General features: G+C 33.7%; 1 protein-coding gene across 7 annotated transcripts in view; it reads left to right on the forward strand.

The window, feature by feature from the left end:
• Positions 1 to 25553, forward strand: part of CSMD3 (CUB and Sushi multiple domains 3) — a 1668414-nt gene that overhangs the window by 228934 nt on the left and 1413927 nt on the right. For all 7 annotated transcript variants that reach the window (XM_016431868.2, XM_056823169.1, XM_056823168.1 and 4 more), the window contains exon 3: positions 10129 to 10241. In XM_016431868.2, the coding sequence (XP_016287354.2) occupies positions 10129 to 10241 (113 nt within the window). The remainder of the gene's footprint in view (positions 1 to 10128; positions 10242 to 25553) is intronic.

Raw genomic sequence — 25553 nt, forward strand, 5'->3', positions numbered from 1 at the left:
GAAAGGATGGCCGAGTGCCCACCAAGAGCTCTGCATACCATCTTTGGCACCCATGCCATAGGTTCATCATCACTACTCTAGAAAATACTATCAAAGATTTGCAACTGAAAGGGTGGGAAATAGCATTTAAATTAGTCAAAGAAATTTCCTCTGACCAACTCAGAGATTTATTTTAACATATTAGTTGAAAATCTAAGTTCATCTAAATGTAAGTTAAGCTGTCCTGTAATTATTTGAATGAAATTACATTGTTAGACTTTCAAACAGCTTTATACTCCTAAATTTATAGTAAAACCCTCTTATAATGAATGCTGTCCTTAGGTTATTAGGGGAAAAAACAGCTTATCCTATTCAAATATGGCACTAGGAGTGGTAGAGCAATATTTAGAATTCATCATTATTTAGAAATACATCTGGCATAATTTTACCTTGGAATTATGGACAGAACATTTGCTAAGCAAGATTGACTATGAAATGTTTATTTTACTTAACCTAGTTTTTCAAACATATCAAGATTTATTTGTTTATCATATAAATGTGTTCATACCAATTGGTTCCTATTAATGAAATAGGCTTATAAAATAAGTTTGTTGGCAAAATTGGCTATATCTGTATAGAAACATTGACTTAATTTTTGTCAATTAAAAATAATATTCCTATCTTCCTTTCACTAGTTACTCCCCAATAACAGTAACAAAATACTCACAATGTTACTGAATATTTCTGTGTGTGAACCTTTCTAGAATATAATATTCCTGCTTACTATGTTGCAATTGCTTTGTGAAGCCTTAAGAAGCAGATATTTAACCTAGTTAGACTAAGTACTATATTTAGAAATCTATGAGCATTGTGTACCAAGAACCATGCATGTAGGTTTTGCATCACTTTTATATTTATATTCCCAATCCAGTAGCAAATCAAGTAAAACCCTTCAGTGCAAACAACAAGAACAAAAAGAGGAATCAAATGAGTTTTATATGAAAATTGATTTTATTGAAGATGAAACTGAATATGTGAGTTTTGAAAAGAAAACAAATAGAGCTAAATTAGCCTTTCCAAATGCGACTGAACTCTTCTGAGGCCTTTTGTCCATGTTATATTATTAGAGTGCAATGCAATTAAATTACCTTTCTTGGGAAATATTCCCAAATTTTTATTACCTCTCTCAAAATATTTTAAATTACTGAGGGCACTTTGCATAAATTTAAAACACCACCCCAAAGAGTTTAAACACATTCTCATTCTTGTTGATCCTTAAATCTGCCAGTAGAAGCTAAATTTTACATATAAACATTTAATGATCAGAAAATCATCTGTTAAAGCATGATAACATTGAATATTGTCAGACAGAAAGATGGATTTATGATTTCCATTAGATATTAGAGTAAAATGACTTTAATTTCTAACCATGTAAGCAATTGGTCATATTAAGAATTATTGTGATTCCAAATACCCATTTTGGAATTTCTTTCTCTAAATAATAATAGCAACCAGTTTTATATAAGTACCTACTCAGGCACTGTGATAAGAATTTTATGAATATAATTTCATTTGATTCTCAAAATAACCCTGGGAGATAGGTACTATTAAAATCTCCATTATAAAACTGAGGGAAAAGAGGGATATAGCAAGTAACTGACTTATCTAGGGCCACACAACTATTAAGTTTCTGAGACTGGATGTGTATTCTTCCTACTCTAGTACTCTACTGTATCAAATGGGTTTTCACACATTGTGAAGAAAAAAAACACATTTTTTCTGTATACTTTTGACCTCATACATGTGTTTTATATGAAAGGCAGCATAGCATAGTGGTTAAAGAGTTCACTTTCCAGTTAAGAAGACCTAGTTCACATCCTCACTCTCTCTTAGACTAGCAATATGACATGGGGCATGTTATTTAATAATCTCTTGTTGCCTTAGTCAATTATCTTAATTCAATAAATTCAGAGCAGGTATCTATCTGCATTTTATTAAGGAAGTTATCATTGATTGCTCCCTATATCAACAAAATCAATAAATCCCCCCAAATATTTTATAAATAATCTATGACATCATAAATGTTCATCCTTCTCTCACCAACCTATATTCTCAGTGATATTATACAGTGAGTTCTAATCATATGCTTTAAAATAACTAGTACCTTATCTGAAATAACTTTGGACTTGACTATGCAAGAGTTAGTTTAGGGGAGATATTGTCTTTAAAAGAACATTTTTTGCACTAGAAAATGCAGACACACTGTTAAAATGTATGCCATAAATTTTTGCTTCTTTTACTTTCTGTAAGTTCAATGTTAGATAGTAAGTGTACTTGAGTTAAGAGCTGGCAGTGTAATCATGTTGTTGGCTCCTTTACAACAATATTTTCTGTTGTCAACAGTTTATGGAGATGCATTTTGGCATGATAGAACAGGACTATTTCCATCAGTTTAAGTTAGAACTTTAAAAGAGATTGTTCTAATTTAATTCTGCGGCTGGAAGAACATCGATCTTCATAACTTTGACTTCCTCTTTCTTAGACAAATGCTTATTTGGTTTGCAGTTAAAGGTTGATTGTCACATCTTTCACAAAAGAAACCTTTATGTCTTTTGGGATATCACCAATTTAAATCTCCTTCTTTAAGATTATAGTAGCAAATCAAAGTATCCTTGCTTGGTAGGCCAATTGTCACTTATATGTACTTCTTTAAAATTCTACAGAAGAAATTGTTGAAATGGCTAATCAACAAACATGATTTTATTTTCTAAAAGATCAAAATGTACTATAAATAATTCTGACCACATCACTCTTCTGCTCAAGAAGCTTTAGTTGTTCCCTATTGTGACTAGAGTAAAATACATTCTCCTTTATTTGATACTTAGATCTTGAATAGTCTAGCCCTAGCTAACCTTTCCAGACTTATTTCACATTGTTCCTCTTCATCTAGAATATCTGGGGAAAAAAACTAGTCTATTTGACATTTCTAAAACCGGCATTTTATCTCCCACCTTTTTGTCCAGACTTCCTTCTTCCCAACACAATCCACATGCCTGTAAAACTTTTCCCTCCTCACCTCTCCTCTTAAAATAACAACCTTCCATTTGTTCTTAGCTTAGGTTCCACCTCCTATAGGAAGCCTTTTGTGATCTCTTTAATTAATGCTTACCCAACACTTTGATTAAAATTATATTGCTTTTTTACTTAATATGTTTAAAAACAATATATGTATATGTTTATTACACATGTATATGTATTAATTTTCTTAGTTGAACATAACTCCCTTGAAAATGTAATGTTTTAAATTTGTAACCATGTGTTTTTTACACATAGTAGGCATTTAATAAATACTTGTTTGATTTAATTTAATTAAACAAGATGATATGATACAATATAAAGTAATACAGTCCAAACTAATATAATCCAAAATAATCCAAACCAATCCAGCTCTTGTGTGTATTTAACCAAAGTCATGAGGGTGATTCCAGCAAGATTATACTTCAGATTTTGCAAGTCTGGCTTCAGCAATGAACCAAGAATAGAGCAAGTTCATTTTCCAAAAGCAAAGGAACTAGAGATCAAATTGTCAATACTCACTGGACTATAGAGAAAACAAAAGAGTTCCAGGGAAAAAAATCTACTTCTTTTCCATTATTTGCACTAAACTCTCTGACTACAACAAAATGTGTCAAGTCTTTGAAGATATAGGTGTACTAGAGCATCTTGTCTCATGAGGAACCTGTTTATAGGTCAAGAAGCAACAATTAGAAACCAAACATGGATCAGCTGATTGACTTAAGATTGGGAAAGGTATTGTCACCCTATTTATTTAACTTATATGCAGAGTAGTACATCACCCAAAATGCTAGGCTGAATGAATCAAAAGCCTGAATTAAAGTAGCTGTGAAAATTACAACTCAGATTTGTGGATGCTACACTGATGGCAGAAAGTAAAGAATAATTAAGAAGCCTCAATGAGAGTGCAAGAAGAAAATGTAGAAGCTGGTTTGAAGATTAACATCAGAAAACTAAGATTTTTGCAACTGGTCCCAATACTTCTTAGCAAATAGAGGGAGAAGAAATGGAAGCAATGTCAGATTTGGGCATAGAGTACTACTACATATGGCAACTTCAGCCATGGAATTAAAAAATACTTACCCTTTGAAAGAAAGGTCATTGCCAATCTGGACAGCATGCTAAAAAGCAAAGATATTACCTTCCATACAAGTCCATATTGTCAAAGATTTGTTTTTTCCAGTAGTGGTGAGATTTGGTCTATAAAGAATGCTGAGTGCCATAAAATTGGCACCTTCAAATTGTGGTATTGCCAAATACTTTTGAGAGTCCCTTGGACAGCAAGGAGTTTAAATCATTTCAATATTTAGAGAAATTAATTCACATTATTTACTGGAATATCAAATACTGAAACTGAAGCTTAAATATTTTGTCCACAGAATAAGAGTACAGGGCTCATTGGAAAAGACCCTGAAGTTGGGAAAGATTGAAGACAGAAGGAAAAAGGGATGGCAGAGGATGAAATAGATAGATAGTGTTTTGGAAACAACAATATATGCTTGGAAAAACTTCAAGAGAGAGTGGGGGATAGAAGGTTCCAGCATGCTATAATAGTCCATGGGGTCATAAATAGTTGTATATGATTGAATGACTGAACAACAACTATCACTCCTCATACAACACTCTAAGATCACAAATTTTAGAACCATATACCCATTTGCATTGACAGAGAATATATCACTATATTCACTATATCAATGAAATAATAGATATATATGAAAAATACTATATGACTGAATATTAGAGCACTACAGCCACTGTTAGACCATTTGTGACTGATTCAAAAGACAATTTAAAAAATCATCAATATGTGATAGCAAGAGTATCAGACATTGAGATTTATTTGGACATGATGGATTTAATGCATTTATGGATATCCAAGTAGAGATGATGATATGAGACAGGAGTTCTGGTGAGAGATTTGGATTGTATGTATTGATCTAGAAACTCAATTTTCTCATCTCTTAAATGGGGATAATCATTACATCTATCTTTAAGAGTTTTTTGAGGATAAAATGAAACAATATTCATTAAACTCATTATAAAGTTTTAAACACCATATAAATGATAGTCTTATGATGACTATAAAATGATATATTATACATAAATAAGAGCAGAAGAAAGTAAGTTCAATTAAGGTTGATGGAAGAAGGATTGTTACTGATTTAAGGAAGGGATTAGAGAAGAAATTGCATTTAAGTGGATCATAAAAGATGAGTCAGATTTTTTAACAGGATGAAGAGGAAAAGAATTTATTAACACATATAACGATTTGACCAAGCACATAGAAGCAGTTTTCTATAGGACTTGTATCAGGTCAGACCAGTATGTAGTCTGGTATTTGAAATTTAGCATATCTAAAAATTATAATACATATAATTTAAAAATAAAGACATCTCCCCTCTTTTAGTACTTTGCATATATCAACATTCAATATATATCTCATGAATGAATGAATGACTTGAGAACATTCCCATCTTGATTATTCTATTTATGCCTTTAAAGATGAAGCATTCTAGGTTTGTTTTAACTGTGTAGGAAAGTAAGTAATAAAATCATCTCTCCTAAAGTGAATTAATGAAATTAATTTAAAGGTATTGGGTATACAAAAATAAATATTTTATTAGATATTAACTTTATTATTATGAGTCATTATACTTCCATGAGGATAATATTAAGATCACTGGCTTCATGACTTTCATTGGAATTCAATATCATTTAATGTTGTTCAGTGTCTTTTTTCATTTAATGAAAAGAATAAAGTGTTTGTTTCCTTCTAATACTTTTAACAATCTTCATTTTAGCACTGAAATCACAATCCCTAGCTCTGAACATTCATCATCATGAACAGCAGATAAGATTGACTCAATTCTTTTTTCCTCTTTCTCTTTAGCCAATAGTTGTTTTGCAGAAAATTACATTGTCTACTTTAATTTCTCTTGCTTCTGTTGATGCATTTATAGCAAATTAATTTCATCTTATTATAGAGAAGAGGGTTATATTTTCTATTTGGAAGAAAAATATGGGCACTTTGAGGACCTAGCAAACATAAATACATCTTGGGATTACATTTAATAACCCCATCAAATCTATAAGACTTTAAAATTAAATGGTGTCAATATGTTCCATTAACTCAAGAAGTAGCTATTATATGTGAGGTACAATACTGTATTTGGGGAATAAAGAAACAAAAATGTACTATTCTTAGTACCCAAATGGGTTCATAACATATTGGAGAGTGCTGATTAGAAGATATATCTTCATGAAGGGAGGCTCAAGGTCTGGGAGGTGTGTTGTTAGATAAATGTAGGTTTTAAAAATAGGACCCATATATATCTTCAGACTCACAAGTTCACTGGATATATCCACTCTACCCACTATCATGGTTGTACTTTGGGAAAAGTTTATCCAAGACTTGTAGATGAAGTATGTCATTTCTAAAGTGCCTTTATTTTGAGTTAATTTTGACTAGCTAACTAGTAAGAGTCATAGCTTCAATACACTGAACCTACATACACACACACACACACACACACACACACATCAGTAAAGAATTCAAACTCTTGAATAAAATCTCTTGATTATCTTTCCTGGGATACCATATATGAAAAAGGAGGTTTCCTGATACCTCACATAATGAAATAAACATGAAAGAAAATGAAGTACAATAGACAGACAAGACTAATAACTGGAAGGAAGTAGAGTAGGGAAAGTTTCCATGAGGAAGTGACTCTAGAACTAAACCTTGAACAAAAGCCAAGATTATGAAAAGTAAAAGTGAGAAAGGAATATGAGGAAAACTTATTTAAGAGGTAGGAGGCTGAATGTTGAATTTTGGGCACACTAGACATTTAGTGTATAGCACCCTAGACATTTAGTCAGTACATAATTGAGTCTTAATCATGCCTTAAATACTAATTATCTGTATAACCCTGGGAGAAACTTTTACCCTTCTGGGCTCCAATTACTTCATCTGTAAAACAAGCATGGAGAAATAGATTATTTCTAATATCTGTATCACTAATGTTTATGATCTTAGTCCATATTTTATTCTCAAAGTAAAAGAGATTAACTGATTTTTTAAATCAGTTTTTTTTTTCCATTCAGCATAAGATCTACTTTCTTAGTCTCCTACTCACCCATTAATTCACCCTCTTTGAGGCAGGAAGAGAAACCTATTACAATCAATTTGCCAAACAAAGCTAATTTTCACATTGTCCCTATCCAAGAAAATCTGTCTCATTTGGAACACTTAGTCCTTCACTTCTCTATCAGGAAGTGGGTGGCATGTTTATCATTAGTCCTTTAAAATTGTTTGGTTATTATGTTTTGTTTTTTGCTTTGAATTTATTTATTTAATTAATTGAGAATATTTTTCCAGGGTTACATGATTCATGTTCTTTGCTTCTTCTCTTCCCTCCCCTCTCCCATAGCCAATGAGCAATTCCACTGGGTTTTATGTGTTTCATTGATCAAGACCTATTTCCATATTATTAATATTTGCAATAGAGTTATCATTTAGAGTCTACATCCCCAATCATATCGCCATCAAACCATGTGATCAAGCAGTTGGTTTCTTCTGTCTTTCTACTCCCACAGTTCTTTCTCTGGATGTGGATAGTGTTCTTTCTCATAAGTCCCTCAGAATTGTCCTGGATCTTTGCATTGCTACTAGTAGAGAAGTCCATTACATTCAATTGTGCCACAGTTGTATCAGTCTCTGTGTATAATGTTCTCCTGGTTCTGCTCCTTTCACTCTGCATCAATTGTTTGGTTATTATATTTATTGAATTCCTAATTCTTTCCAAGCTGTTTGTCATCAGAATTTCTGTTAGTGTTTATCTTGTTTTCCTGGTTCTGTTTACCTCATTGTGCTTCAATGATTCATACAAGTCTTCAAAGATTTTTCCCAAATTATCCCCTTTATTTCTAAGTCACTGAATATTCTTAAAAAGGATAATAAAATAACATTGGGAACTCTGCTTTATCTTAGTGGAAAATCTACATGTATTGTAGAGGCAAAAATAATTATCATTTACAGGCCAACTAGAATGGGTCTTTTAGACCCATTATAGAAACAAGTTATTTCTAATGCTTAGAATATATTCCTATTCACCTTTGCTTCTCAGAATCCCTAACTTCCAACAAAATTTAGTTCACACATTTCTTATGGAAATTTTGTTAGATCTCCCTAATTATTAAGGCTTTTGCTCTATTCCTCAAAAGATCACAATTATTAATATCTATATAATTTATTATTCTTATAGACATATAAACACTTTTATGATAAAGATTTTTTTTAACTTGTGATTTGTTGTTTTGATTTTGTCCTTGTATTGCCAACATCTGGTGAAGCACTTTGCACGTAGTATGACGTAGTAAATGCTTTATTGTATGGAAATGTTTTTATTGGATTTGGAATGGATTGGAAAATGAGCTGTAAGCATAATTAGGTTTCTCCTCAGATGGCAAACATAAAGTATGAAGAAAGTATGACAGGGATCACTTGGGGTGATAGGAGGGGGGACATTCTTGCTAAGGACATCAATTGAACCAGGGAGTCCGAGTCTCTTGCCATTCTGCTCATCATTTTATAGCTGCTCTCCAACTTCTCAATAAACGTCAGTTGTATACTCTAATGTACAGAATTGAAAACAGTATTCCAGATATAATCTAATGATGACAGAGTTCAACAGGATTGGTACTTGCTTATCCTTGGGAGCTAGGCCTCTGTTAATGTGTCCTACGATCACATTATCTTTTTGGCTGACCAAGATATGCCAAGGTTGCCATGTACTAGGGGGAAAAAACACTAACTTTTCAGACCACTAGGATATTATTTAGTTCACTGTACCAGTAATGCATAAAATAAATTATCCTATCATCTCAGGGTTAATGAGTGTCCTAAAAGTGCCTGTCTTATACCCAGGATGAAACTTAATGATAGTCTGGCTCAATGAATGCTAAGTATGTCCTCAGTGTTATAATAGATATTGTCCCTATAATGCTGACTTGCACAATTGTGCCCTTTTAAAACCTATGCAAGTTCATGATTCTGAGAACTGTAGACTTAAATTGTACTAAAAGAATGACATTGAACTTTTTAGTAACAATGGAAATTTTGTTAAAATGAGCTTTAAGTCAAATAATGTTTATATATGTAAACTACCAAAATAGAATTAAAAATGTTACCAGATGTTTGTTTTTTATTTCTATTTTAGTACAGACTATATATATATATGTAAATATATATGTATGTATACATATATATTTAAATAATGTGTGCAAGTATTAGCCAAAGGAAGATCCAACTTTTTTTTTCTATTTAACTAGCAATACCTAGTTCTTTAACATCCCCACAAACAATCAAACACAAGTAAATCTGCCATTTTCCTCCTCATGCATTTTAACTTTTGTTAATGAATATTATCCTATGCTTATTTTACTCATCATCAAATTGCCAATGGGTAAACTCCTTAAGGACAAGAGACAATCTTTCATATTTGCTACTGTGCTTAATAATTTAAAGTGAATTAAAATTTGACTTCCGAGTTCAAGTTTATAAAATGAAAAAAATAAAAACACTTCAATATGAAGAAACTAAATTTCCTATCCAAACTTCTCTTCTTATTATAGTGAAATAATTCCACCAATTAAATATGGATTTCATAGTTTCTGATGAAATACTAATCAGTTAGTGAATGGTTTGATTGAATTTAATAAATGATCATTTATGTCTGGCTTGCCTAAAATATTATAAGGGTCCTATTCAAATTATCCTCATGAAGAATATGATACTAAAACAGATAAAATATTATCTTGAAATGTGAAAGACTTTCACAGATCTTGATAAGTATAGTAACTGTGTCATACATAGACCATGATACAAGCAACATTTTGAAATTCCCATGATACATGTCCTATCGTTTGTCTTTCCACACCAGGGAGCACTGTCTTCAGATCACAGAAAGGCAAACACTTAAGGACTTCAAGGACATATTAGCCACACCACTTAACAGATTGGGGGTTATATTTATAAGGTATTTAACCATAGATTTTAATTTCTGTTCTTAGGCTAACAGGATTCCACCTGCCTCCACCTGTGACAAGTACCAAGTCTGTCTTCTCACTACGCTTGACCAGTGATTTTGCAGTGAGTGCTCATGGGTTTAAAGTATACTATGAAGGTAAATAATGATCCACACTTTACACAGTTATTTGAAAGTTGGACCTTGTATTTAAAGAAAACAGAAGCTTCAGAAAACACTTTAAGAAAACTAATTTTATAACAGCATAAAGGTTATATGGTTCATTCATTCCTTTACTCTGAATATATCTTGGATGTATGTTGCTGTTTGCATATTGTTTCCCTGAGGAGAATGTGAAGTCCTTCAAAGCAAATATTTTGTTTTGGTCTTTATTTCTAGCACAGCCCCTGCCACAAAGTAAATGAATGATAAGCGCACTTTGACTGAAAGGATGTTTTGTTGGCAAAGGTTCCAAATCATTTAACATCTCATATAGTAGTATCTTCTATCAACTGAAAATGTCATTTTGAAAAAAAATAGAAAATTACTTTTCAGTCTAATTAGTCTTATATAATGTTTTATATGGACAATCTTGATGAGGAACAATTTATTTCTTGGAAGTTTACTAAATGGAGTCACCATTAAAAAAAATCTGTCCTTTGTCCTGCTAAGAAGAAAAAAATAGAAGTTCCCAATTCTTTACTATCCTATTTACCTCTTCAACAAAAACAAAAGAAATGTCAATAAAGATTAATTTTCATAAAGCAAAACATTCTTCACAATGTTTACATTCTTATACAGTTATTAAATATAATTTTTATAAGCTTTAACAATCAAATAATTTATCCTTATGGCACCTTACCATGTTTTACATACATTCTTAGAGTATATATACCCTAGACTGGGGACCCCTAAATAATAATATTTAAGACATTTTCTTTTTTATCATCTTAATAGTTTTTTGCCCATATTTTAACTCAAAGTTGATTTCTCTAATACTTAAATATCTTCTGCTTTCTTGTGTACATAGATTATTTTGAGTTTTACATTATGAATTTCTGTCAGATACTATGCTTACTTTTAACTTAATTATGGTAAAATAAGTTGTATTTTATATCAAAAGTAAATTATTTCTATCCAGAGAAACAGCCATGACAACTTTGTGCATTTTGTATGCTGTGAGGCTCACTTATTCTCCCAATAAATGCTTTGGGCACCCTTTCCAAAAATGTTACACCACGGTAGATAAAATGTGAGTCTGTTTCATTCCTGCCTCGTATGGCTACATTTCTTATGGTATTCTGTAACTTCCATTTTGGAGTGAAATATTTACCTCATGAAAAGGACATTTACCTCAAAGAAGTTAACATTTATATCTAAGGTGATGAATATTTAATATAATTATCAATGTTGACCTAATATTATGCTTCATATTTTAAAATGGAACATGAATAACTCTAAAATAGGCAATTCTGACATTATGTCTGGAAGGAGTAGACAGTTTTGTATTTGGCATGACAGATATCTGGGAAAGTCCCCTTTCTGTTAAGTCTCTCCTCTTAGATCTATAATAAATAGTCTAAAATATCTGCAATAGTCTTTCCTTTGGAATGAATTTTCTATTTTAAAGCAAGGAGATATTTTCAGTTGGTGGGACTTTATTATGTTATTTACTTAACAAAGTCCTGAAAGAATAAGACCTATCACTGGTAAGTTTGGATTGAAAAAGTGAGAAAGGTTTTGGAATATTTGGCAGCATGGATAATATACTGAAATAGGGGTCCTGTTATATTAGGAGACAACTGAAGAGCAATGGTTACTAGGAAAGAAAAGTCACTAAAAGGGATAAGAGAAAGGATGGGAGGAGAAACATAGATTTTAAAAATTATTTTAATAGCATTATTGAATAATACATGGTGGGTCTTACTATGAAAAGAACAAAATATATTTATTCATTTATTGGTTTTATCTAGCCATCTAACTCTATCTATCTATCTATCTATCTATCTATCTATCTATCTATCTATCTATCTATCATTTTCTTACCTCGCCCAGGCTACTATTACAGCATCTTCTCCACTAAAAGGTCTGATCTCATTGATGATCAACACTAAAACTTTGGTTTGCTATATTTCTTATGAACTGGTTTGGCTATATATTAAGGCAACTTGGTGGCACTCCATGCCAATGGCTCACTGTATTAGAACCAGATATACTAATGACATTTCATCTGCTTTAACCAGACCATGGCTCAGAACTTGCAGCTCAAGAAATAAACTAGTTTCTGCATTTACACCAGGGTATTATAAGTGTTCTCTACCTCACAAAGCCTATTTTTTAAAATTTTTATCATATTTGGCAGATTGCCATCCCAAATTCAAAAAATCCCTCCATTGTCCTCAAGCCTTTAATCTTCTCCCTTCCCATTTAGAATCAAAATATCTCTTTATTTAATACTATTCTTCTAGTCCAAACCCTTCATTTTACAGAGAGGAAAAATTTCCCTAAGAGGACAAATAACTCATCCAAAGTCAAAAGCAATATCTAATAAATTTGTATCCCAGTCTTTGGATTACAAATTCATTGTTATTTCTACTTTAACAGATGGCCTCATCTCTTATAGTATTAAAAACTCAAAGTCATTCATCATGAGCTCATTCAGTTTTCCTTCTCTCCATCCCAATATTTTTCTTTTCCCCTCTGACCCTTCTTTTTCTTTTTAAGTCTATTTATTTAATTAATTAAGTTTGAATACTTTTCCATGGTTAAATGAATCATGTTCTTTCCCTCCCCTCCTCCCACCCCCTTCCATAGCCAATGAGCAATTACATTGGGTTTTATATGTGTATCATTGATCAAAAACTATTTCTATATTATTAATATTCACAATAATCATTTTAGAGCCTACATCCACAATCATATCCCCATCAACCCATGTGATCACGCGGTTGTTTTCTTCTGTGTTTCTGTTCCCACAGTTCCTTTTCTTAATGTGGAAAGCATTCTTTCTCATAAGTCCCTCAGAATTATCCTGGGTCATTGCATTACTGCTAGTAGAAAGGTCCATTACATTCGATTGTACCACAGTGTATCAGTCTCTGTGTATAAGGTGCTCCTGATTCTGCTCCTTTCCCTGTACATCAATTCCTGGAGGTTGTTCCAATTCACATGGAATTCCTCCACTTTATTATTCTTTTAAGCACAATAGTATTCCATTACCAACATATACTACAATTTGTTCAGTCATTCTCCAATCAAAGGGCATTCCCTCATTTTTCATTTTTTTTTGCCATCATAAAGAGCATGGCTATAAATATTTTTGCACAAGTCTTTTTCCTTATTATTTTTTCACGTCTCTTTTTCTTAGGAAACAGAACTTTTCTTTCTTGCAAAAGTCCCCATTTAGGACTGTGTACTCTACTCTCAGCTCTGTATTTTTAGACTTTTGCTCTCCATTGATCCTACCCTTCAGAATTTAAATGTGATGAGGTTTTCCTTTTTCTTAAACTAAACAAAAAATACTCAACTCTGCTAATCTTAAAACTATTACCATGTTTTTATCATTCATAACTCAACTTCTTGAAAGAACAGTACATTTATTGACTCTACTCATTCACTCCTTAACCCTTTCTAATCTGACTTCCTTCTCAATTACATAACTTAAATCATACATTAATGGCCACTAGTGACACATTCCCTAAAGGCAGCAGAACTGGGACTTTTTCTTAATCTTTACTATTTTCTACCTCTCTATATTGTATGATAATATTGACCACAGGTTCCTTGGCTGCAACATTTAAAAGCCTGACTGGACATAGACCTCTATGATTATTCTTTCTAGTTCTTCCTTCTACTTCTACTGAAATAGGAATTTCTTGCAGCTTCTTTGCCCTCAGATTTCTTTCCTTTTCTCTTTATACATTCTCCAAAGCATCCAGATGGCACAGTGGATAAAACATGGTGTTAGGAAGACCTGAGTTAAATATGATCTCATACTAGCTGTGTGACCTTGTGCAAATCACCTAAGTTCTATTTGCTTTAGTTTTCTCATCTGTAAAATGAAGATAATATCAGCACCTACTTCCAAAAATGTTATAAGAATGAAATATTTGTAAAGTGTTAGTTTCTTGAACACAGTAAGTACTATATAAATGCTAGCTACTACTACTACTACTACTACTACTACTACTACTACTACTACTACTACTACTACTACTACTACTACTACTACTACTACTATCATTGCTATCCTTCAGCAATTATAACCACTGTTCAAACTTAACTATAACCTCAAATATAAATCTCTAGCTCCAACTTCTTTCTTAAATTCCAGGTCCATATCTCCAAATACTTCTTGTTTATCTCTAACTAGAAGCCCTAATGTTTCCTTAAATATTGATTTCCCAAAGTTAATTCATTAATTTTCACCAAAAAGTTTTCTTCCATATTTCTTTTGTTAGTTACCCCTATTCTTCTACTGATAGTGCTTCTAATTATTGGATACATGTTTGACTCTTTCTCTTAATACCTATAACTACAAAATTGTTATGGCTGTTCAATTATGCCTTAAAGTATCTTATCCAGATCATCACTCTATTTCTGCTGCCATTATTCTACTTTGGACTTCCCTCCCACCACTTAGATCTTCTCTAATATTAGTTTCTGTCCTTCTAATCCATCCCAAACATGGCATCCAAATAAATCTTTATAATATATAAGTATAAATATACATAGCTCCTATGTGGCATTCACTTGTTCAAAAACTGATTGTCTTTTCTTTGAGTACTATCATATTAATACAGTAATTTCATTTAAACATTTATGGTTTCTACCACAAGCAAAGCACTATGCTACAAACTTCTGAGAGCAAAAAGGTAAAAAAAACCAATAAAGTCCCTGATTTCAAGGTGCTTACATTTTAATTCTAGGATGTAGCACATAGCAAAAAAGAATAAGTACCTTAAAAGATTTAAATTAATAGAGGAAATAAAGATTTAGATGAAACATTCTAGAAAAATAAAAAAAGAATCTTGGTTCCAGCTTGGTTGATAAGAAGAAACTTCAAAAGGAGATGACATTTGATCTAGACATGGAAAGAAGGGAAGGATTTCAGCCCTTGAACATAACACTGGACAAAAATGAGGTTGGACCAATCCTTCTAAACTAATATACTCCAGTGATCTTTACAAGCCCTGTGTTCCAAACAAACTGACCTGCTTGACCTTTCCTTTAAATGGCATTCCATCTTCCATCTCCATGCTTTTGCACTAGCTAGTCCTACTCTGGGAATGCTTTCACATATCAATTCTGCCTTTTGCAACCCCTAGGCCTTTTCAAGGCTCAGATCAGTTGATATCACCTGTCATATTTCCTTCTGGATCCTTCAGTTGTCAGTGAGTTTCTAAGTTATTTTTATTGTCTATCAGTAGATATGTTTCACCACAATATGGTGTCACAAGTCTGAAATACTTGAGAGGCTGTTGTAAGATAGTTAGACTAAATCAAGAATGATTTCCTAGGTTTGGTCATGTAAAAAAACAAAACAAAACAGAAAAGAAGAAAGATGGGGGGCTTACAGTGACTCGAATTAAGTCACATTTGTGAATTTGCTGTAAATGTCAAATACATCTGAATATAACTTAAGTGTATTTGCATAGGCTTAGAAGAAAAGGTATCAAGAATGATTAATTTTGTTTAGTTCTACTCTGATGAAAACCTTGCCCATCATCACTGCACTTTGACAGCTTGTCTCAAGGCAATGAATTAATGGAAGCATAGATCATAGATCAAGTGGGAATTTAGAGGACCTTAACCAGAATGCTTCCTTGAAATCAACCAACTAAAAGAATGATATACAGAATTTCTTTGCAGAATCATTCTCCTATAGATTAATGGTCAGAGGAAATGAAAAGATAGTTTTCAAAAGAAAAAAAAAAACAATGCATTACATGCAATTGGAAAAAATAAAATACTAACAAGATAAAAAAGAAAAAAATGCTAGACAAAACAATCTAATAAAAATGCCCAAATCACTAATAATTATAGAAAAGCAAATTAAAATAAATCTGAGATTTTGCTTTACAAATATCAGGTCTGTAAAGATGACAAAAAAGAAAAGGGCAACTGCTAGAAGCCATGTGGAAAAAGAGGTCCTCTAATACTCTGTTGGTGGAGTTATAATTTGGTCCAAATATTCTTGAAAGCAATTAGGCATTTTATACAAAAGATCACAAATTATTCATATTCTCTAATATAAAAGAACACTACTAGCAGTTATACAAGTCAAAGAGGGAGATGTTTCGTTTTTACAAAAGTATTTATAGCAGTACTTTTTATTGTAGAAAAGAACCAAACACAAAGGGGAATGTGAATCATTTAGGGAATCATTGAACAATTTATGATATGTTTATTACTACATAACAAGAAATGATAAAAGGGATCAATTCAGGAAAGTTGATAAATATAACTCAGAGAGTGCTCTACAGGCCATCTTTGGCACCTGTGCCAGAGGTTTGCCATCATTGCCCTATACATATATAAAACTATAGGTAATAAAAAATTCAGTTTTAGTTATAATCTTTTCTTATTCTTTGTATGTGGAGATTAAAAAACTTAAAATTCTATCATAATAAAATTTATCAAAAGTCATTCTTTGATGTTCCACATCCACTTAGAAGAAATTGAGTTGCTCTTTATTTTCTTTAAAAATGATGTCATAATATTAATTGCTTTTCCTTTTCCATTTTAATTTCACAAACTTCATTTAACAATAGAACAAATGCAATTTGGAAAATGAAATAACATATTCTTTTTTTTAAACCCTTACCTTCCATCTTGGAAACAATACTATATGTTGGTTTCAAGGCAGAAGAGGGGTAAGGACTAGGCAATGGGGGTTAAGTGACTTGTCCAGGGTCAGTCACATAGCTAGAAAGTGTCTGAGGCCAAATTTGAACCCAGGACCTCCTTTCTCTTGGTCTACCTCTCAATCCACTGAGCCACCCAGCTGCCTCTGAAATAACTTATTCTTAACATTATTCTTTAAATCTCATTAGAGACCTTTTCAAGATTGAACCCCTTGATATGCAGTTGCAACTGTCCAGTATTTTTCCTATTGTGAATATTGCAAAAAGTGAAAGAAGGAATATTAATATTTTTGAAATTTGTTTTTCTGAAACCTCAGAATAGTGAGAGCATATGCCCCCCTAGTGATGCTTGGACTATTTTAGTCAAAGTCAAGTGACATGGAGGCCCCAACTCCTCACATTTGTGTGTGCTTTGACCTTGATTTTTACTTCTTTTTACGTTTTAAATATATCTCCTTTTGAAAAACCTTTTCTATTGTGACATTTGAAGCAAAATAAATTCTTCCTCTGTCTTGGAAAATGAAAACTTTTTTTTCTTTCTATTATCCCATAGTGTCTTTTATAGAAAAACCTTTTTTTCTCAGAAATTTCTCACACATTATTCTTTGTAAATGTCAACTGTTATATCCCAGAAAGGAGGCAATATAGAATCTTAACTAGATGGCAGCCTTAAAGTCAAGAAGAGATAAACTCAAGTCCTATCTCTGACATGCACTGGCTAACTGATCTTGAACCATTAACGTCTTTGATTCCCCAGACACCTTTGTTTATAATTTATAGAGTTTGCATTATTACATCAATGTTTCTCCCTGGAAATTCTTTAAACCAGCTAAATCACAGATTGGATCAAAGATTTTTAGAGAGCAGTGATCATCCATAAATCATTTTCTATTATTTTTACCCTTAAAATACAAAAGATCCTATCTAATTTCATAAAAAAAACTTCTAGGTTTTATTAACCTCTATATTTTTTCATATTTTTTGATGTTTAGCATTTTATAAAATTATTTTCTTGTTCAAGAGAGGTTCAGATTTTAATTCCAGTTTTGTGATTTAGGTTAAAATACTTCATCTTAGTTTGCTGTTCTGCAAAATGGGCATTATAATACATTTAGCAACTACATTTCAGTTATTATGAGGGTCAAATAAGAATATATTTGTAATATGTAAATATTATAATTATAATATATTTGAAATATGTAAGCACTCTGGAAATCTGCAATTGGAATATGTCAACAATTTTCATTATTTAATAGCTCACTAAATTCCACCTTTTACACAATGAATACTTTACAGGATCATAAAAATTAGAGCTAGAAAAGACCTCTAGTCACTTAAGTTAATTTCCTTATTTTACATAGGAGGAAATTGAGGTCCAAGAGAAGTTTCATGATTTTTCCAAGGTCAAATAAAAAGTAACATAACCAGGATTTGGATCTAGACACTAAAACAGGCTATCGTACTTGCATGGCCTTCTCATTCAACTCCATTGCCAGGACTTTCTCATTTCCTTCAAGGCTCAACTGAGATGCAGCCATCTATTTCAAGTTGCTCTGTTTCTCCTCCTCTATAGATAGTTCTCTTTCCTCAAATTATCATAATTTTTTTCATCTAAGTACTTGTTCATAGAATCATATATTGAAACCTGGAAGGGATCACAAGCATCAACTAATTCAAACTTTTAAATTTAAAGATTGTGATAAAGAGGACCAGAGAGTCCAACTAATTAGAATCAAGTGGTCAGGATTGGAACCAAGACCCTCTGTCACAAAATCCAAACAGCAATTCCCTGAGACAGTGGTCCCATTAATGTCAGTTTAACCTGACTCAAGCCTTTAATAGTAGCTGTCATAGTTCTGACCAGCTAGCTATATGAAAGTGAGCTAAGGGTGGACTTCCAGGTAATCATGGCTGCAAACTAGACGCGGCACGCTTCCTCTCCCCAGCACCGAACGAAATAGACTACATCAAAGGAGCATAAAATCACCTTTGGAGGAACAGAAGGACTCCCCAGTACCCCACAGAGGCAAAGGTAAGTGGGGCTTGAACATTTCCACACTAAAATAAGAAGGAAAAGCTTGCACAGAAAAGTGAACTGAGCCGCCCTGCCCCCACCCCACCTCCCCCACTAAACCAGAGTGAGCTACCTGAGCGCTCACCGGGACAGCGAGTGAGTGGGGAGTGTCTCTGTCTGGGGGGGCACTCCAGGGTCCTTGGGATCTGGGGACTGCCAGGAAAAAACGTCTCAGGGCGCTTTCACTGGAGAATCCAGCGACCTGGACTTGGGGAGGGCTGCGCTAAACAATGCGTGCTGATTATCTGGGCGGAGCTGAATACCTGGGCTCGGAGGCTGGGAAGAACTAGTCTGAAGCAACCTAAATTCACAGAAAAACCGCTCTTATAACCCAGAACCCAGACCAAAAAGGAAAGGGAAATAAAACCACCAAAGGGATGGCTCACATGGCCCAAAATCAAGCCTCCAGGAAGAAAGGGAAAAAAGTGACTATTGAAAACTTTTATGGTGGAAGTACCCAAGGAAAAGAGGAGAATGAGGAGGAAATCCAAAAAAATTCAGAACACGCCTCCCAAAATGGAAACTATCAACAAGCTCTGGAAGATCTCAAACTGGAACTTATCCAAAAGATGGAAACCTTCTGGAAAGAAAAAATGGGAGAAAGAGATCAGCTGTCTGACAGATAAGACTGCTCAATTGGAAAAAGAACTCGAAGCATCCAATAGAAGGGCAGACAAGGCTGAAAAGCAAATCCAGTCCCTAATGACCAGAATTAAGCACCTCGAAGAAAGTGAGATGATAAAACAGCAAGAATCAATAAAGCAAACCCAAATAATTAATGAATTGGAAGAAAACAGAAAATATCTCACTGAGAAGGTCACGGACCTGGAGAACAGAGGAAGACGAGAAAATCTCCGTATCATTGGTCTCCCAGAAAAACCAGAGGTAAACAACAAATTGGATATTATTCTAGAGGAGATTATAAAAGAAAATTGCCCCCACGTTCTGGAGCAAGGGGGCAAAATAGAAATAGAAAGGATTCATAGAACACCTTCTATACTAAATCCCCAAAAGACAACGCCTAGGAATGTAATTGCCAAATTCAAGAGCTTCCAAGTAAAGGAGAAAATCCTACAAGAAGCCAAGAAGAAGAGCTTCAGATATAAGGGGGCTCCCATAAGGATCACACACGACTTAGCGGCTAATACACTAAGAGACCGCAAAGCATGGAACACGATATTTAGAAAGGCAAGAGAGCTGGGTCTCCAACCAAGAATCAACTACCCAGCAAAACTGACTATATACTTCCAGGGGAAAGTATGGGCATTCAACAAAATAGAAGATTTCCAAGCATTTGCTAAGAAAAGACCAGAGCTCTGTGGAAAGTTCGATATCCAAGCACAGAAAGCAAGAGAAACATGAAAAGGTAAATATGAAAGAAAGGGAAAAGGAGATAAATCTTATCTTTCTCTTTAAGTCAAACTCTCTTCTATAAGGACTACATTTACATCTAATTATATATATTAATATGTGGGGAAAATGTTTTGTGTAACTCTTATAAATTGTATCATCATAAGAGTAGTTAGAAGAAACATGCATAGGGAAAGATTGGGGAATTAAGAAGATTTGGGGAAAGTTGGGGCAAAAAAAGGAAAAGGGAGGTGGGAACCGTGATAATACTAAGATTAACTTCAAGAAATAGGGGGGGAATCAATAGAATAAACTTTCCCATATAAAGATACACATGGGAAGGGGAGGGGAAGAACTCTCATATGAGAAGGAGAGGAAGAGAGCGTGAAGTGGAATTACTTAAACCTTACTCTCAGTGAAATCAAATCTGAGAGGGAAGAACATCTAGATCCAGTGGGATCCTGAATTCTATCTTATCCATTAGGGCAAGAAAGAAAGGAAAATTAAGGAGGGGGAGGGGGGAGGGAGTACAAAAAGGGAGGGAAGGAGAGGGGGGAGGGGAAGGGAGCATAAAAAGGGAGGGGCTAGAAAGGGAAGCATCTCAAGGGAGGGGACTAGGGGGACTGACCTAAAGTAAATCACTGGTTCAAAAGGAGAAAGCTAAAGAAGAAAGGTCAGAACTAGGGGAAGACATCAAAATGCCAGCGAATCCACAAATAACAATCATAACTTTGAACGTGAATGGGATGAACTCACCCATAAAACGCAGACAAATAGCAGATTGGATTAGAACACAAAACCCTACCATATGTTGTCTTCAAGAAACACATATGAGATGGGTTGACACTCACAAGGTTAGAATTAAAGGTTGGAGTAAGACCTTTTGGGCCTCAACCGATAGAAAGAAGGCAGGAGTTGCAATCATGATATCTGACAAAGCCAAAGTACAAATAGACCTGATCAAAAGGGACAGGGAAGGTAAATATATTCTGCTAAAAGGAAATATAGACAATGAGGAAATATCACTAATCAACATGTATGCACCAAATGGTATAGCATCCAAATTTTTAATAGAGAAACTAGGAGAATTGAAGGAGGAATTAGACAGTAAAACCATATTAGTGGGAGACTTGAACCAACCACTATCAAATTTAGATAAATCAAATAAAAAAATAAATAAGAAAGAGGTAAAAGAGGTGAATGAAATCTTAGAAAAATTAGAATTAATAGACATATGGAGAAAAATAAATAGGGACAAAAAAGAATACACCTTCTTTTCAGCACCACATGGCACATTCACAAAAATAGATCATACACTAGGTCATAGAAACATGGCACTTAAATGCAGAAAAGCAGAAATATTAACTGCAGCCTTTTCAGATCACAAGGCAATTAAAATATTGATTGGCAAGGGTACATGGAGAGCCAAATCAAAAATTAATTGGAAATTAAATAACATGATACTCCAAAATCGGATAGTTAGAGAAGAAATCATAGAAACAATTAACAATTTCGTTGAAGAAAATGACAACGGCGAAACATCCTTTCAAACCTTATGGGATGCAGCCAAGGCAGTACTTAGAGGAAAATTCATATCCCTGAGTGCATATATTAACAAATTAGGGAGGACAGAGACCAAGGAATTGGAAATGCAAATAAAAAAACTTGAGAATGAACAAATTAAAAACCCCCAGAAGAAAACCATACTAGAGATCCTAAAAATTAAGGGAGAAATTAATAAAATGGAAAGCGACAGAACTATTGAGCTAATAAACAAGACTAGAAGCTGGTACTTTGAAAAAACAGACAAAATAGACAAAGTACTGGTTAATTTAATTAAAAAAAGGAAAGAAGAAAGGAAAATTAATAGCATCAAGGATGAAAAGGGGGATCTCACCTCAAATGAAGAGGAAATTAAAGCAATCATTAAAAACTACTTTGCCCAACTATATGGCAATAAATATACCAACCTAGGTGATATGGATGAATATTTACAAAAATATAAATTGCCTAGACTAACAGAAGAAGAAATAGTTTTCTTAAATAATCCCATATCAGAAATTGAAATCCATCAAGCCATCAAAGAACTGCCTAAGAAAAAATCCCCAGGGCCTGATGGATTCACCAGTGAATTCTATCAAACATTCAGAGAACAGTTAACCCCAATATTATACAAACTATTTGACATAATAAGCAAAGAGGGAGTCCTACCAAACTCCTTTTACGACACAAGCATGGTACTAATTCCAAAGCCAGGCAGGCCAAAAACAGAGAAAGAAAACTATAGGCCAATCTCCCTAATGAATATAGATGCAAAAATCTTAAATAGGATACTAGCAAAAAGACTCCAGCAAGTGATTAGAAGGGTCATCCACCATGATCAAGTAGGATTCATACCAGGGATGCAGGGCTGGTTCAACATTAGGAAAACTATCCACATAATTGACCACATCAACAAGTAAACCAACAAGAATCACATGATTATCTCAATAGATGCAGAAAAAGCCTTTGATAAAATACAACACCCATTCCTACTAAAAACACTAGAAAGCATAGGAATAGAAGGGTCATTCCTAAAAATAATAAACAGTATATATCTAAAACCATCAGCTAATATCATCTGCAATGGGGATAAACTAAATCCATTCCCATTAAGATCAGGAGTGAAACAAGGATGCCCATTATCACCTCTATTATTTGACATTGTATTAGAAACACTAGCAGTAGCAATTAGAGAAGAAAAAGAAATTGAAGGCATCAAAATAGGCAAGGAGGAGACCAAATTATCACTCTTTGCAGATGACATGATGGTCTACTTAAAGAATCCTAGAGACTCAACCAAAAAGCTAATTGAAATAATCAACAACTTTAGCAAAGTTGCAGGATACAAAATAAACCCACATAAGTCATCAGCATTTCTATATAATTCCAACACAGCTCAGCAGCAAGAACTAGAAAGAGAAATCCAATTCAAAATTACCTTAGACAAAATAAAATACTTAGGAATCTACCTCCCGAGACAAACACAGGATCTATATGAACACAACTACAAAACACTTTCCACACAACTAAAACTAGACTTGAACAATTGGAAGAACATTAACTGCTCATGGGTAGGACGAGCCAATATAATAAAAATGACCATCCTACCCAAACTCATCTATCTATTTAGTGCCATACCCATGGAACTTCCAAAAATTTTTTTTACTGATTTAGAAAAAAACATAACAAAGTTCATTTGGAAGAAGAAAAGATCAAGGATATCCAGGGAATTAATGAAAAAAAACACAAAGGAAGGGGGTCTTGCAGTCCCAGATCTCAGACTATATTATAAAGCAGCGGTCATCAAAACAATTTGGTACTGGCTAAGAGACAGAAAGGAGGATCAGTGGAATAGACTGGGGGCAAGCAACCTCAGCAAGACAGTATATGACAAACCCAAAGATCCCAGCTTTTGGGACAAAAATCCACTATTTCATAAAAACTGTTGGGAAAATTGGAGGACAGTGTGGGAAAGATTAGGCTTAGATCAACACCTCACACCCTACACCAAGATAAATTCAAAATGGATGAATGACTTGAACATAAAGAAGGAAACTATAAGAAAATTAGGCGAACACAGAATAGTATACATGTCAGACCTTTGGGAAGGGAAATACTTCAAAACCAAGCAAGAATTAGAAAGAATTACAAAATGCAAAATAAATAATCTGGATTACATCAAATTAAAAAGTTTTTGTACAAACAAAACCAATGTAACCAAAATCAGAAGGGTAGCAACAAATTGGGAAACAATCTTCATAAAAACCTCTGACAAGGGTTTAATTACTAAAATTTATAAAGAACTAAATCAATTGTACAAAAAATCAAGCCATTCTCCAATTGACAAATGGGCAAGGGACATGAACAGGCAATTCTCAGCCAAAGAAATCAAAACTATTAATAAGCACATGAAAAAGTGCTCTACATCTCTTATAATCAGAGAGATGCCAATCAAAACAACTCTGAGGTATCATCTCACACCTAGCAGATTGGCTAACATGACAGCTATGCAAAGTAATGAATGCTGTAGGGGATGTGGCAAAGTGGGGACATTAATTCATTGCTGGTGGAGTTGTGAATTGATCCAACCATTCTGGAGGGCAATTTGGAACTATGTCCAAAGGGCGATAAAAGACTGTCTGCCCTTTGATCCAGCCATAGCACTGCTGGGCTTATACCCCAAAGAGATAATGGACAAAAAGACTTGTACAAAAATATTCATAGCTGCGCTCTTTGTGGTGGCCAAAAATTGGAAAATGAGGGGATGCCCTTCAATTGGGGAATGGCTGAACAAATTGTGGTATATGTTGGTGATGGAATACTATTGTGCTAAAAGGAATAATAAAGTGGAGAAGTTCCATGGAGACTGGAACAACCTCCAGGAAGTAATGCAGAGCGAGAGGAGCAGAACCAGGAAAACATTGTACACAGAGACTGATACATTGTGGTACAATCGAAGGTGATGGACTTCTCCATTAGTATCAATGCAATCCCTGAACAATCTGCAGGGATCTAAAAAAAAAAATACTACCCACAAGCAGAGGATAAACTGTGGGAGTAAAAACACCGCTGAAAAGCAACTGCTTGACTACAGGGTTGGAGGAGATAAGACTGAGGAGAGACTCTAAATGAACACTATAATGCAAACTCCAACAACAGGGAAATGGGTTCCAGTCAAGAACACATGTGATAACCAGTGGAATCATGCGTCGGCTATGGGAGAGGGAAAGGCGGGGGGGGGGGGGGAGGGGAGGGGAGGAAAAGAAAACGATCTTTGTTTCCAGTGAATAATGTATGAAAACGACCAAATAAAATAATATTAAAATTAAAAAAAAAAAGATAGAAAAAAAAATCTAAAATAAAAAAAAAAGAAAGTGAGCTAAGAATACCCATATGGGGAACAGTATATACATCACTAGAATTTAAGTTCTAGGTGGCCGGTGATTTTTTTTCCTATTTATGTATTCATTACTGAAGGACAAGGCAGTGCCTTCCCCATCACAGACACTTAATAAATAATTGTCCAATTGGATTGGATTGACTCTACAATAGAAGATAAAATTATTAGAATTTAGGTTATTTTAGCAAAAGATTTTATGTTTACCTATATAATTAAGAAATAATTTAATGTCAATACTT

This window comes from Monodelphis domestica, chromosome 3 (assembly GCF_027887165.1).
Source record: "Monodelphis domestica isolate mMonDom1 chromosome 3, mMonDom1.pri, whole genome shotgun sequence".
In the NCBI taxonomy this organism is placed as follows: domain Eukaryota; kingdom Metazoa; phylum Chordata; class Mammalia; order Didelphimorphia; family Didelphidae; genus Monodelphis; species Monodelphis domestica.